This window comes from Lygodium microphyllum, chromosome 2, assembly GCF_053477565.2.
Source record: "Lygodium microphyllum isolate KBCC chromosome 2, Lygodium_microphyllum_v1.1.10, whole genome shotgun sequence".
Lineage (NCBI taxonomy): Eukaryota > Viridiplantae > Streptophyta > Polypodiopsida > Schizaeales > Lygodiaceae > Lygodium > Lygodium microphyllum.
In genome coordinates this window covers 67,197,918-67,213,597 of record NC_141136.1, presented here as the reverse complement: position 1 = coordinate 67,213,597, position 15,680 = coordinate 67,197,918, and the positions used below count along the sequence as shown (strand labels likewise).

Genomic DNA, 15,680 nt, shown 5'->3' with positions numbered 1-15,680 from the left:
AAGGATAAGTACCCCCCAGTGTGGTGTAGTGTGGAATGGGTGAAAATGAGGGTGATGTGCAGCAGAAGGAACGTGAGAGATGGGGTGGGATGGGTGGGTTTTGTGAATAATGTGATGCACTGAAAGGAAAATTTCCATAATTTGCAAGTGAATGAGGGGTATCACCCAGTGATCTTGCTCTTGAGCCACCTCTATTAGCATTTACAAACTGGTATGGGTCAAGGTTATCATGAATACTACCCATGACCTGCACATCAAACCAAGTTAACAAAGAAGGTCTAGCTGAATGCAAAAATTTGGATACATTGCACTAATTCTTGTCAGACTAGATAGATGGGATGTAGCACCATTTTCACATGCCGGTGCGTCCACTTTGGACAAGAGTCCTGGATCCTTGTCAGCTTCATACTAACTGCTGTGCACCTTCCTCCAGGATGTAAACACAGTCAATAGGATGATATGTCAAAGGGGTAGGATATCGTGAATACTTATACCCATGGCCTGCACATTGAACCAAGTTAAGAAAGAAGGTCTATCTGAATGTAAATATTTGGATACATTGCACTAATTCTTGTCAGACTAGATAGATGGGATGTAGCACCATTTTCACATGCCGGTGCATCCACTTTGGACAAGCTTCGTACTCTAACTGCTATGCACCTTCCTCTAGGATGTAAACATGGTCAATAGGATGATACGTCAAAGAGGGTAGGATATCGGAGGGATCCCTTTGATCTAAGCAGTGTCTTGCTTTTTATAAGGAGACTGTGGGTATCATCCTCTCAATGCCTCCATTGTGGCGGATATTGGTGCTGTGGAGATAGGCTCCAAGGACTGCTTTGATGAAGATGGCCGAGGCATCTCTTCTCGTGTTCTCATGTGTCTTGAGTGCCAAGTTTCCTTATCAAGGCTCAGGTGTCAATGTGAGCACCTAGCTCTTTCCTTGAACTTAACAAGGTCTCAATTTTGAACATGAAAACTTGAACTCATAGGGCAATCATATTGTAATATAATTTCATGTAATATCCATGGCACCACAAAGAAGACCAACACTTGTGATTTCACCAAATTGATGCTTGTAACTTTTTATAGATGTTCACAACACCATAAGAACTTTTGTGCATCGTAGGTTAAAACTTACCTTCACAGCATCAAGTGATTCATTTGCAGTCTCAAGTGAAAATGATTGATAGCCACGTTCTTCGGAGACTTCAGCTAGCCTGCTAATTGTCTTTTTCAATATAAACAACTCATCTGGAGTACAAAACTATTGTAAGAAGGAATTTCAAAACTCATATAATTAAATAAATCTAACTTGCCAAGACAAATCCCACCTTCAATTGCTCCACTGTCAATCCTTGATGAATCATCGATTTGAGAGTCATGCACCCTAACATTGTTGCACAAATTCTCAACAGAAACTTGCATGGTTTTCAATAATGAGCTTATAACTTGCCAGACAGCATGGTTGCTTTTGGTGATGTCAGGTAAAACAGATCTGAATAAAGTAGCAAGCTCATAAGACACAAGCTACTGTGCACGCATGCACACACATGTGAGCATGTGTGAGCTACATGCCTCAAAAACGGCAAGTATATAAATATCTCTGTACAGCTAAAGGGCATTGCTTTTCTATCAGTTAGATAACTTTGATATAAGCAGATGCACACTATCGAGGTTGTTCGCTTGGCATGCAGATATATTGCACACATCAAGAGGAACTACAAAGTTTTGTAGGAAAGTTACCTATCGAGGTCAGGAACTGTAGAAAAACCCATTCCTGTTTCCTTTCTTTTTGTAACAAAGCTTTCAAAGCCATTTGAATTATGTGTCAAAGTGGGAGATTCACACAGTGAATCTTGGAACCATGTGCTTCTGTATCCACTTGGATTGCTGAATGAACTGGTGCTTGCATTAAGGTCTACCCTTGAGAATGGTGACTCACGGAAGCTTGTGGACCTTGAGATGGTTGGCATCCTGATTGTGTTTACCTGCATGAAGTATTGGGATCAGAGTTGTTTGAATGATTAGCAAGAAAGTAACCAAAAGCCTAGGCCATGATCGCATACCTTGTCTACAAACTTGTCTGACACACTGCTTCTTTCATCATCAAAATTTTGCAACTTAATCTTTTGCAGATCTGTCTTAAGTCTTCTCATCTCTGTATCTTGTCTTTGCAAATCTGCTTTGAGCTTTCTAATCTCCCAATCTTTCTCATCATCCCTCCCTCTATCCTTCAAAAATTTACTACGCAAGCTATGACCATCTCCAACTATTTGAGTTTTGTACAAAATCCCACCACTTTTATCATCATACATGGGCCTGACATAAACACAATTGCAATGCCCACTGGGCAAGTCTGTGGGCTGTGCTAAATTACTGCAGCTATTTTGAAATATTTGAAGCGCAGAATTTTTAATGGAATCTGATTTTTCAAGAATACGCAAGCGCCTCTCCAAGTGTCCAACAGCTGCCTCTGCACTTTCCCATGCAATTTCTTGCTTTTGAACAAGATTCAACAGATCTGAATTTGATAGGCTGTCCATGTTCTGGTGATATTTTCCTATGTATCTATTTTGATTATTTGTTTCTGGATTTATTGGAACTCATCATTTTCCCCCCACAAAAGCCACTAGAATGTGACACAGTCAGTTGAAAAGTGCTTGCTCGCCCATATCCTGTCCTCTCCAATGCAGTTTCCTATGAAGAATAGAAACTAGCAGAAGCCATCCAATACCTGATTCCTGGCAGCATAAATAAATGTTATACTTGGCAAAATCAGTCTGCACAATTTCCATAACATCCTCAATTCAAAACTCTTCTTTGGAGATGCATTTAGGAGCACACTCAATTCACAATGCTACTAAGTTAATGTTTTCCCAAGTTGTTTGAAAGAATGTCACGAAGCATGTAATAGCAGGTAGAAAAGTAGCACAATGTCATCCCTCTCATCAAGATATACCTCTATTCATGCAATTGAAGAAATTATTCACAAGTGGAAGTTACATCAAAGTAAGAGGTTTTCATCTGCTGTCTTTGACTGGCTTTCATCCACGAAGAGTACAAGAAAGATTCTCTTATGCCAGATGATGCATTTAGGTGAAATAAGGTGCTGGAACCCCATGTTCACATGAAAGTGTCTCTCCTCCTCATCCTCTCTGAACCACCCTGCAGCCTCTCCCATCTCCCACAGAAAGTATGGATGATCTTTATCCAAATCCTAGAAAGAGTCTTTGTTCCATCTTGGAGGTCCATCAAATAGCTACTCCTTGCATCCCAAAAGTACCAAGCAATTATATTGGAAATCAACTGCCATCTATGACAGTATCCCTAAGTCCATTGTGCCTACAACTAATCTACAATAGGGATCTTGCTCAAATGCTGGCCAATGATGAGAAAAGAGTGGCTCCCCTGAAAATCCTCAAATCCACATGTTGGGCCTCTGTCTATGACCCAAGCTACTACATCTCTATTGTGCTGGGACAATCCCATAGGCAATGCCTCTAAGTCTCCTTTGCTCACCACATCTCACACATGCCATTGGGGCCCTACCCATGTGCCAACTGCCAAAATCCTATGAGTTACTAGTCATAGGAAGTGAGAAATCTTCATAGGCCTAAAGCTTTCATCCAGCCTCCAAAATTCTGACAAGAAGGGACTTAAAATACCCTGTCTACTAGTAAGGAGTGGTTGTTGGCTCTACTGTAGTCATGGTCATCTAAATCCTCCTTCCTAGCTTGTGCTGCAGCGACATAAAGCTACATTGTATGGCTTATGGAGGAATAGCCATCTCCAAATCCACTATATTGGATCCCACTATAATCTCTGAAGGGGCCTCCTCTAATAAGCCAGTGTCTCCATCCATCAAGGAAGTGACTAGGTTTGGGATTTGACATACCCTATCTGTGCCATTGAGGAGTGGCTCTTGGCTTGCTCTAATCCTAGTCACCTAAGTGTTAGGGTTTGGCATTCCCTGGACAGGCAAGTTCAGATTTGAGTAGTTTCCAGCAGTTGTACCAGGCAGTCCACGTGGCAGGCAGCTGACATCAGCAGGCGGCAGGCAGGGCAGATGACACATGCCAGGTCGGACTGTGCAGATCGGACAGTTACTGTCCAGTTGGCTGCATTTAATGCAGTCACAGCCAACCTGCATTATTTCATGTATTATTTGTGGCCTATTTATTGGCCCCATCTCCGCACTCTTCCTCAGTTCAATTCTCAGATTGCCAGGCTGCTGACCGTGGAGACTGCCCTTGGGGTTCACAGAGTGAGATCTTTGAGGTGGAGACATACGCAGAAATACTCTCTACACCCGTGTACATATCTGCATCCTTATACAGCATTCTTCACTACAGATTTTCTGTGTTTCACTGTCTCTTTCTCTCTCTATCCTCTCTGTGTTCACGCTTTGTCTTGGTCATACACTTCCACATTGCTTCACTCTGACAATAAGTCCTTCCCAGCCTATGGTGTAGCTAAATAAAGCTACATTGCATGGTCTATCGAGGAATGGCTCTCTCCAAACCCACCATCTTGAATCCGACTATAATATTTGAAGGGTCAGGTCAATGTACCATCTCCTCTCATAGTGTGTCACTACTCCGATCCTCAGCATGTGAACTCTATTAGGGTAACCATGGTCCTCCATAGTGAAATTGATGATCTTGTCTTTGCTAGTTGCGATGATCCTAAGAAGGATGTCCTCTCTCAAGAAGAGACCTATTGTCACAAGGATGTGTATTTTTAATACTTAGCTTTGGTATTATTAAGTTGTGCATATGTGAAATCCAAGTCAATTAAGTGACGGTGAAGCCCTTACCAATCTAATTATTAGTGGTGGGTGACATTGGCAAAAGTCATACAAAGTTATGCTGGATAGGCACTTGTGGGTGCCTGATGTCAGTTTAGGTCTAGGCCATTAAATATCCAATGATGACATAAGAGGGAGTAGGCATTAGTTAAGAAATTAATGCGAAGTCCAAGACCAATCAATGTTGGGACATTAAATGTTACGACGACATGAAATTTTAGTGCTTTTCTTAGCATTTGATTAAAAGTTAATCGAATGTGCAAAAGTGACTTACACATGTGAAGTTAATTATCTCATCATGTGGTACTTAGGACCTCCAGATATCAATTGGTGCCAAAGGCAAAAGTTGTAATAAGTTGTGCATGACAGGTAGTAGGTGATACTCAGTGCCCAATTTGGGCCTAGACCAATTTATTGGCCACTAATGTCAGTGATGACATTAAAAACTAGGCATTAATTAATTAATTAATACTGGTCTAAGGATCAATAACTACTCAAGAATACTTGGGAGACAAATGGGCCTAGCCAATTTAATTATTGGCTGGTGAAATTATTTTTCTAGACATTAAAATAATTATCAAATTGATAATGTTGAAAAATAGGATAAATTAATTTAATTATTGGATGTTGAAATTATTTTTCTAGGCAAGTGGAAAAAACGTTTTTAAGGCTTCGGGTCATTCCAGCCTTGTGCAAGCTGAGAGAGAGAGAGAGAGAGAGAGAGAAGGATGTCATTACTACTGCAACAATTGACAAGCCATTTCCAACTAGCAAGAGATCCTCCAAGAGCTGGTGACACACCTAGAAGAAAATACAACAGTAAATGACAGCGGTTTGAGGACTATTTTAGCTAGGGAACATCATATTCAGGGTGTTTCATCGGTGGAGATAGCTTCCATGGTCATCTAAACAAGACAGCAGCTGATTTCTTCCATTTCCTTGTGAATGGAAGTCGAAATCTTCTCTCTTCAACATTCTCTCTCATCCGCCAGCTATCTCTTAAGTTATCTCAGCAAAATCCAGCCATTTGAGTCATCAAAGGTAGAGATTTTGGTTAATCTCTATTATAAACCCTAATTTACAGCAACAATTAGGATTTGATAACTGCCTCTAAATATGTGCTCAGAATTGAGGCGTGGGACTTAAATTTCAACAAATGAAACTGAAAATTTTCAAAGAGATTCAAGAGGCTAGCTAGCTAATATAAAATTTGGGGCCAATTTTGTATTGGAAAGAGCAGGGTGAAGGCCAATCCCCAAGTAAAACCAAGGGGTAAATTGATTTGAAAGCTTTCTAGTCATTTATGATAGCACAAGGCACTTGGATTAGTGGAGGAGATTAATGAACTCAATTTGTACTCCATCCATTTGCAATTAAAGATCAAGAAATACTGCAAGGGCCACCAATTTTGAGGCCAACAAGTTGTCCATTGTCCAAGATTAAAGTAGTAAAGTGTGATTTCTGTTTATGTGATTTATTTACTTGCTATAATTATTGCTAAACAAAGTTATTACCACCCTCTCTGAGGAGGAAGGCTGGTTTCATTAAATGTCCCATGGGGGTCAGCGTGATTAATGGAAATGGGTAGTAGCCAATTCTTGGTTAGGGTCAAATGGTGAATTAATTATTTTTCAGAAATTGAATTCCAAAAAGTAATTAATTAAAGCAAGAAATTTTGGAAAACTGCCACCAAGTGGTAAAATACTTGCCCCTTGTCAAAAATTTCCCATGCAAACTGCAACGAGAGCGACACACCAGATTATGGTTGTTTGTTACTCTAGTAACGTCGACAGTTCTCTATGGAGCAAAGAATTGAGGGCCTAGTCTTTAGCACACAATAAGAGAACCACTAACGAAGTAAGATGCACCTAAGAGAGATTTCTATGATGGTTGGCAGCTCATGGTGGAGAGACCTTTGATTATGATGACATCACATATGACTTGTAGCAAGTCACCCACACCAAAGCTATCATTCGAGAAAAGCTAGGGGCTGCACCACTGGCCATAGAGACCCTTTTCTAGACAATGGCTTTTATCTAGAGATTATGAGAGCTTCCACAGCATAGATACTCATGTCTATCATTCAAGTCCTCTAGACAACTAGCAATAGAAGGAAACAAACATTGTTGAAATGATCATGCCTATCACTCAAGTCCTCTAGACAATTAGCAACAGAAGGGTACTCCTTCCTTTTGTTTACAGCTTGGATCGTCCAAACCTTGAACTCAATAGGATCAAAATTGATTTGAGTGATCAAAATGCATATTCTGAAGTTGGAGAATGGATGTTGAGAGAACACGGTTAAGCCGCCCGACATAGCAACTAGGCACAAAGATGACATAGTACTGATTCCCAAATATAGTTTCTAAACCTTTCCTAGAATGGATTTGTCACACACCCAGTATACATGGATATACATCTATCACATGGCCTTAGATGTGCCATCGGCCAAATCCACACTTTGTCCCACCAGCTAAAGATAAAGGCTGGGAGATATGATGGCATTGCAATAGAGGACCACATTTTGCTAGCTATGTGGGCTAGAGGCTGAGGCGAAGGTGTACTACATCTGTTGTTTCCGATTGTGCCAAGTGCTAAAAGCCTCGTGCTAACTTGGCTTCTGCTGTCACAGGGACGTGATGTATCTCTCACTCTTTGGGCGGGTCCAAGTCATTGCATGAGGTGTTGGACATGGGCAGGTACATCCATTGCTCATGTTCTATGAATAAACAATGAGTTGATTAGTCTAAATTTGTTTGCAGATTTAAATAATTCATGTCAAATGAACCTTCATTTGAAATTTCATTAAATTTTCAATTAATCTATTAGATTTTGGTGTGGGCCAAATATTCAAGCAAGACACCTGGATTTAATAGGAAAATAGTTGATTTTTTGTTAAACTTAATTATTAGTTGGAGAGCAAGCAAAATGCAGGAAAATCATGAGAAACACATGAAAGGCAAAAGAATGGTCAAGCAAACAAGATCTTGACTCCAGAAGATGTGATTTTTGATGAGAACGATATACTTAAAGCAGTGTTGAACTTAGAAGCACTGAAGTGGAGCTGGGAAACAGTCCCCCTGCTTCAAGGAGGCCCCCTGCTTAACAAGTCAACAAACAAAATCAAAAGCCTGACAAAACACATGGAGAATGATGAACCTGCTGATGTGACTGGCTCTGCCTGACCCACCACCCCTAACAACACTGGCCCTGACCTGTGCAGTATCAATCGCTGACTTGCCCATCACTTTTCAGCTGCCACAAACTGACCTGCCACAGTCCTGCCCCCCACCAAAACTCCCTGCCCACCTTCCACCTGCCTCCCCGCCACAGCAGCCCAGATAGCGCAATGCTAGATAGAGGAGATGGCGGCAGATGAGGGACAGAGGCAAGACCAAAGAGACCCAGAGCTACAAAGGTAGGAGGAGGGATGATGAAGAGTGGTCAAAGCCTCAGATCACTAGCTTGTATGATGCCACCTCAGTTTCCTATTGCTTCCATGGACACTCCCTTGGTTACCCAAGAGCCAAAGATTCCATGGCTCTGGATTGCTGCAACACCACAGATAGATGTCACACAACCCACAAAGGTAGTGACACCGATAGCCACCGAAGAGATGCAACAGGCTATATATGCACCACTGTTTTCCAGACTCTTAGCTTGCCAAGCAAAGATCCCTCTCATCTTAGGTACTTGACATTCCAGTAGGTTGGGAAAGTTGCATCATAGGAGTGTGAGCAGGTGGTAGAGGACTCAAATGCATGCTCCTAGGACTTCCTCCCATTACACCCTGCAACAGAGTTAATAGAGAGGACACATGAGAGGGTGTATGATAGGAGACAACAAAGACACGCATGGGCAGCAGAGCCAACTCCGATCTAAGAGGCTAAGGCGCACTCCATGAAGATACTCTCATGGAATGCATGAGGCTTACAAGGACAACACTTTAGGCAAGGCTAGAGCCTTATGAGGTAGAATTTGCACAAAGCATTAATGGGAGGATCAGTTGATTTTCTCATGTTGCAAGAGCACCATCTCTCAGCAAAGAGGATATTTGAATGTTGCAGGAAGCTACTGCCAGGCTAGAGTCACACTTACTAGGCAGCAGCCATGGGAGGTATAGGGATATAGGCTAGAGTCACACTTACTAGGCAGCAGCCATGGGAGGTATAGGGATACAGGCACTTATTGGTCTACTGGTTATTTATGCGTCAAATGGATAGCAAGATAGGAGAAAATTTTGGATTACCCTTAATCAGTCTCTACTGCAAGTAGATCATTGGAAAAAGGGGGGACTTTAATATGGTGGAGCCACTTGAGGACAAGAGAGACAAGTACATGACATTGCCATTACACAAGCAGAGGAGATAGTGTCGCGATTACAAGAGGCCTATGAATCTAGTGCAAATCATGTTGGCAAAGTGAATTGGTTCGCATATCTTAGGTTCTAATAGTTATGTACTTGATTCAATAATTTCTAATGAACTAAGTACGCAATTTAACAATCTCGACTTAATTTATAATGGTGACTCCTCAATGCATTCCGAGCCTCTGATGCCTTGGTTGTATGCTGAATTAAGGTCAAAACACTAGGAGGAGAGCAAGTTGCTTGAGAGGAGCTTTTATTTCAGATTAGAGATTAGGACCCATGGTTCATAGCAAAGTTTGGCAAGTCCACAAGCTCATTCTAGTTCTCCAAGAGAGACAAGGCAATAGAAGCCAAGACTTTCTCTAGGATCAACCAATTTATGTAGATGACTAGTCTTGCAACAAGGGCAATCTAAGAGGCATCATACCTAGCACAACCCTCTCGGACCACTCAACAATTCAGCTACTTCTTTTTTAGAGAGTCGAAGATATGAAGTGTTAGGATTCTAAAGCACTTGTCTACAAGGATGATCTTAGAGAGTCAATCATACAAATTTAGAGATCTAGACCCTTCTCAGTTGGACGAGCAACTAGTGACTTGGAAGAGAGCCTATAGGAGATCAGTTCCTTCTTCAAGAGGCCATGAGGAGAAGATGAGCCCTCTTAGAGAAGGAGAGATCCACCATAGCATCATTGGTTGCCTTACAGATCAGAGAGAAGAGACAACTAGGGTGCAAATGGACAACTAAGAGGATGCACATTGCTAGAGTAGAGATTGATGCTATGAAGGAAGCCAAATTAGCATGCAGGTTTCAAGTGAGACCTTCCTTCTAGACTTAGCCTAGTGATAGGGTTAATAGAGGCTTTTTCCATATTATGTATCATGAAGACATGTATTTTTGAAACCTCACTTAACATATGGATTAATTTTTAATCACATGGTTAAGTAAATGTTGCACATGTGAGGTGTAACTGGGGTTAAAGTAAATTTACGAGCCCGGGATACGAGGAAATCACACGATGTCAAAGGCAAAAGTTGCTATTAGCTATGTTGTACATGTACTTCGTAGTATCTGGTACCAATTGTTGACCTAGGTCATTCATTTGGCTATAACTGTCACTTGGTGACACTAGAGAAGTGACATTTAATGGTACCTAATGCCGATTTGATGGTCAAAGATGGCACAAAGGCACTCCAGAATGGAAGTTACCTAGCCAATTTAATTATTGGCTTGTCTTATTATTTTTCTAGACACCGAAATAATTATTAGATTAATTTTCAATATTTAAATACTAAAAATCAATATTTGGTTATGGATAATGCTAGAAAAACCATTTGGGAAGGCTGCCACTTGTCAAAAATGCCCGTGTAAAACAAGATAACGTTTTTAGAGGCTCGAGAGAGGTATTTTAGTGCATTGAGCTTGCAAGAGAGAGAAAGGAGATGCTAGTAGTCTGATCTATAGCCATTGGAGGACTTTCTGAGGCAGCTAGGGGCAGGAGAAAACCAATCAACAGCAGGGGACAACATCTACAAGTTATTGAGACAAGGCAACAATAGTAAATGACTCATTTTCTTCAGTTCTTCACAAAGAAAGTCTAACTTTTCTCTCTCCTCAGCATTCTCTCTCATCTCCCAGCCTTACCCTAAAGATTACAGCATTGAGATTACCAGAGACTAAGAACTTTCAGATTTCTCTATTGTAAACCCTAATCTACAACAGAAATTAGGGTTTACAACAACCTTGGGAAGCGTGCTAGAAATTGGAAGCTCCAAGTCTTGGATAGGGACCAGCAAATCAATGAATTTGAGGCACTTTCCATCTCCATCAAAGCGGGTAAAGGCCAATTGACTACCCGAATCAAGGGGCAAAATCAGATTGAAGACTTGCTGGTCATCTTGGACAACAAGGAGAGTTGGAATACCGAAAGGGATTGGGAAAAACCCTTTGTACATCAAATTTTTCTTCAATAAAGTTAAAGAAATACCGAAGAGACCAATCAGTCAGTCCCTCGATAGTGAAAGAGACTGTCTATTGAGGTTGTGATCGGGCCACATGTCCAGGAGTAGCAACGAGTACTAAAGGAGCAGATGAAGCAGGAGCGGAAGGCGTACCCCCATTGGACTACACAGTCACAGCGGTTTGCTAAGGCTTTTTAGGTGGAAGACCTTGGGCCTTGGAGCGACACTCCTCGTCCACATGGCCTGCTCTCTGACAGTGTGTGCAAAACCGGTTTTTCTTAGGGAGTTGCTACCAGATAGGTCTAGATTCTTTAGTTCCATTTAAGGAAGAAGAGTCACCCTTTGATTGGCTTGCCTGCGCATCTTGCGAGTTCTTGCCACTGTTGGTTTTCCCTCCCGAAGAAGAGGCAACCAACCCCCTCTGCTCTAAATAAGGCTATGATGAAGATCTCTTGGGACTTGATCATGCAACCTCGCATAGCGCAAGAATTGACACTCAAACTCGTAGAAGGTTGGCAATCGAGGCTCTGAGATGATGTGCTGAATGAAATTGAAGTATTTTTCGGGCAACTTATCCAAGAAGAACTTAACTTGATCGTCGTCTGACTTTGGAGACCCAGTAGTAGCAAACTTGGCAAGTAAATGACTATATTCAGTCAGCTTGACTTTCAAATCATCCCCTTCCTTAATAGAGAACTCTTGAAGATCAAAGTTGAGATTTATGCGCTGAGTATGATCTCAGGCCGCATAGCGGTCGAGAAGGTGACTCCAACACTCTGACGTGAGCGGGAAGTGCTATAACTAAGAGTGAAACTCAGGAAGCAATCCCAACATCAACTCAACTTTGGTTGTGGCATTGCGGGCTCTCCATTGACGGATGTAGTTAGGGTGAGCTAGTCGAGGGTTCGGCATAGGCTCTAGACCAATGACAGATGTACTCAGGGTAAGCTAGGGCATAGACTCTAGACCAATAACGGATGTAGTCAGGGTGAGCTAGTCAAGGGTCCGGCATAGCCTCTAGACCAATGATGAGGTCCCAAAGACCCTGAGACTCAAGCACTTGTTGCATGAAATTCGACCCGTTAAAACGAGTCTTATCCGTAAAGGCATTCTTGGCCATTGTAACAAGAGTGGTAGTGCTCGGAGATGGGTAGTGTGAAAAAGTATAATGGGGGTAAGATGGGGGAGTGGAGTGCACTTGGGAATGGGCCCCCGAGTGTCCACGAAGCATTCGGGTAGTATGCAAGGTGGATCCATAGGTAGAGATGGATTGACTAGACATGCACATGGTAGCCATATGAGTAGTCCATGGTGTGTTGGGCTAAAATATGCATTACTTGCTGATTAGCCTCTTAAACAGCCCCAAAACACACTAAAAATGCTCTTTTAGAGTAAAACCCTAAAACGGGGAGCGGTTCGAGAAAGTTGTGGAAACCCTAATTTCTGGGGCACCCTTCCACATCTATAAATAGATAGGCTGCCCCCATTCAACAGTCATCCTTGTTTTGCAGGTTACACTAGCCCACACACCCTCTCCTACTGTTGGCGCCTAGTTTCCAGCCTGCAGCCCGCCTCCATCTATTGTCCAGCCATCATCGACTGCAACCACATCATCTTCAGCCTGTTCATTGCTGTAGGCGATAACTCTCAGCTGCTGGCAACTACTCCAAACTGTCCCAGACTGCTGTTCAGCCTGCTGTCCATCATCTCCAAGGTCAGCCAGCCTGCATTTTCAGCATTGCAGGCCTTGACACTCTCAGACACTGTTTCAGCCTGCTGTTTATAGCAGACTGTGCACAGTTTCCAGCCCCCGATCGGTGGTACACTACTACATTTACCAGTTTCCAACCTCCAAACTGCTGCGTTTTGGTGACCAGCCTGTTACCATTCGCTATTCAGCACTCCTACACTCCGACTGGTGGTCACAGACTTGGGATCCGTCTTCGGTGGACGTCACACTCTGACATTGCTCTACCCTTGAGCACACTGTACACTCTTATATTCATTTACAGCATTCATTCACTTCAGAATCGTGTTCTCTCTCTCCCTTCTTCTATTTTTGTTTGAGTTTTTGTGTTTGAGTTTTGAGTTTTGCGTTTAGGGTTTGAGTTTTGCCCTCTGTGTCTTTGTCTGTGTCTTTGTGTTTCTGTCGTGGTCGTACACTCTGTGTGTCCTTAGTGCAAACCCTAGCAGTCTTCTTAACATGGTATCAAAGCCGGTGCTCTTGTAAAGAGTATCCTACGGATATTGTTGAGAGCTAGTCTTTGTGCGAGGCACACAATACGACTCGTAACTGAATCACAATATCCCAGACACCTTCTTCTCCAGTTCCTATGATGTCTTATCAAGCTTCTCCATCATTGAAGGCCCTGAGACGGCATTATGGACTCGGTGAGAAGGACGACACTCCACCTTCACCAGATTTCACTGACATGACAGCACCAGATTTCACTGACATGACAGAGGAGGACTTTGAGGAGTACTATCGCAACAAGTACGGTGATGTTTACACCCCTCCTACCAGTTTTGCTACCACATTCGGACCGGTTGGTGAGGCTGGCCACCTCTCCGATCATGGAGGACATACGGCATTCGGAACGTCTGGCGATCCATCTTCATCATCTCCGCCAGGTCCAATGTCAGGTTTGTACAATTCTTTTGTGTTGCATGAATCAAAACCCTCACCTGTTTCTTCTTTTGAGGTACATCTTCTATTTTATTTGAGCATATTACACACACTTCTGACTTCCCTCCCATCCCAACCTCTTCTATATCACACCTTGATCATCTCTCATCATCTTTCCAAAATCTTGGATTATACTCCACATCTGCATCACACACCCTAGGGGTTGGATCTACCATCTCCTCTCCTAGCACCTTTTCCTTCTCCACCCCATTCTCTACCTCTTTGCACCATGGTACTTCGTTAGGGGGAATACCACCCTTTAACACAGTGCCTCTCACCTTTCAGCAAATGAGCATACCCATCACTCCTGGGTCGACTGTGATGGGCATGCCCCTCACTATCCCCAGCTTCACATCTTCCATGACCACTCATACGCAGGGGTTTCCATCCTCAGCTTATGGTGCGTCTTCACACTCTCCTTGGGTTACACCTACGCAGGGATTCCCATCTTCTGCTCCCCGTGTTCCCATCCCACCTCCTTGGGTTCCTCATGTGGCTACCATGCCCATGCCTAGTCAGCCCCTCCCTACCTATGGATCCATCTTGCACACTACCCGCATGCCTAGTGGGCACTTTGGGGCCCATTTCCAAGTGTACTCCACTCCCCCATCCTATCTCCACTACACTTTTTCACACTATCCATCTCCGAGCACTACCACTCCTGTTGCAACGGCCAAATATGCCTTCACGGATAAGACACGTTTAACGGGTCAAATTTCACTACTTGGTCGAATTTCATGCAACAAGTGCTTGAGTCTCAGGGTCTTTGGGACCTCTTCATTGGTCTAGAGCCTATGCCGAACCCTCGACTAGCTCACCCTGACTACATCCATCAATGGAGAGTCCGCAATGCTACAGCCAATGTTGAGCTGATGCAAGGATTGCTTCCTGAGTTTCACTCTCAGTTGCAGCACTTCCCGCTCGCGTCAGAGCGTTGGAGTCACCTTCTCGACTGCTATGCAGCTCGTGATCGTACTCGGCACATCAATCTCGACTTTGAGCTTCAAGAGTTCTCTCTTAAGGAAGGGGATGATCTGAAAGTCAAGCTGGTACACAAAGAGACAAACACAGACACAGAAAGCAAAACTCAAACCCTAAACACAAAACTCAAAACTCAAAACTCAAACACAAACAGAAGAAGGGAAAGAAGAACACAACTCTGAAGTGAATTAATACTGCAAATGAATGTAAAAGTATACAGATACTCAAGGGCAAAGCAGTGTGTTGGAGAGTGACGCCCACTAGAGACGGATCCCAAGTCTATGGCCACCACTCGGAGTGTAGGATGAAGAGGATGCAGCAAATGCACGTCTCAAGAGGACCTGGAGCACCAACGCAAGCAAGACAGATGACGAAGAGGCCTGGCAGCTGTCGCCTAGTGTGGAGAAGCCGTAACCTGATAGAGAAAGCTGAAACTAGCCTTCCTCCTCGGATAGGGTGGTAAATCTCTGATTACAACTTAATTACAGCAGCAAACAATAAATGCGAATCTGAAAATACAAATTTACCTATTGATCTTGGACAATGCACACCCGATTGGCCCCAAAATTTGTACCCATTTCGGTATTTCTTTAGCTTTATTGAAGAAAAAGTTCACTTACAATGGAATTCTCCCAATCCCTTTCGGTATTTCAACTCCCCTTGCTGTCCAAAGTGACCAGCAAGTCTTCAATCTATTTTGCTCCTTGATTCGGGCACTCGATTGGCCTTCACCCACTTCATAGACGATGGAAGTGCCCCAAATTCAATGGTTGGCTAGTCCTCCACCTGAATTCAACGGAAATTCACCTTCAGCCTTGTTGAATCCAAGTCTTGGAGCTTCTAATTTTTGGCACGCTTCCCAAGGCTGCTGC

At 43.0% G+C, this 15,680-nt stretch overlaps 1 protein-coding gene across 1 annotated transcript in view; it reads right to left on the bottom strand.

Annotated features, from left to right (window-relative positions):
- The window catches only part of LOC148039842 (uncharacterized), a 96,056-nt gene that overhangs the window by 31,305 nt on the left and 49,071 nt on the right, over positions 1-15,680 (bottom strand). The window contains exons 2-5 of the mRNA XM_087665776.1: positions 2,070-2,744; positions 1,747-1,991; positions 1,335-1,498; positions 1,142-1,254 (exon numbers count right to left, since the gene is read on the bottom strand). Of these exons, the coding sequence (XP_087521902.1) occupies positions 1,142-1,254; positions 1,335-1,498; positions 1,747-1,991; positions 2,070-2,546 (999 nt within the window). The 5' untranslated portion in view covers positions 2,547-2,744. The remainder of the gene's footprint in view (positions 1-1,141; positions 1,255-1,334; positions 1,499-1,746; positions 1,992-2,069; positions 2,745-15,680) is intronic.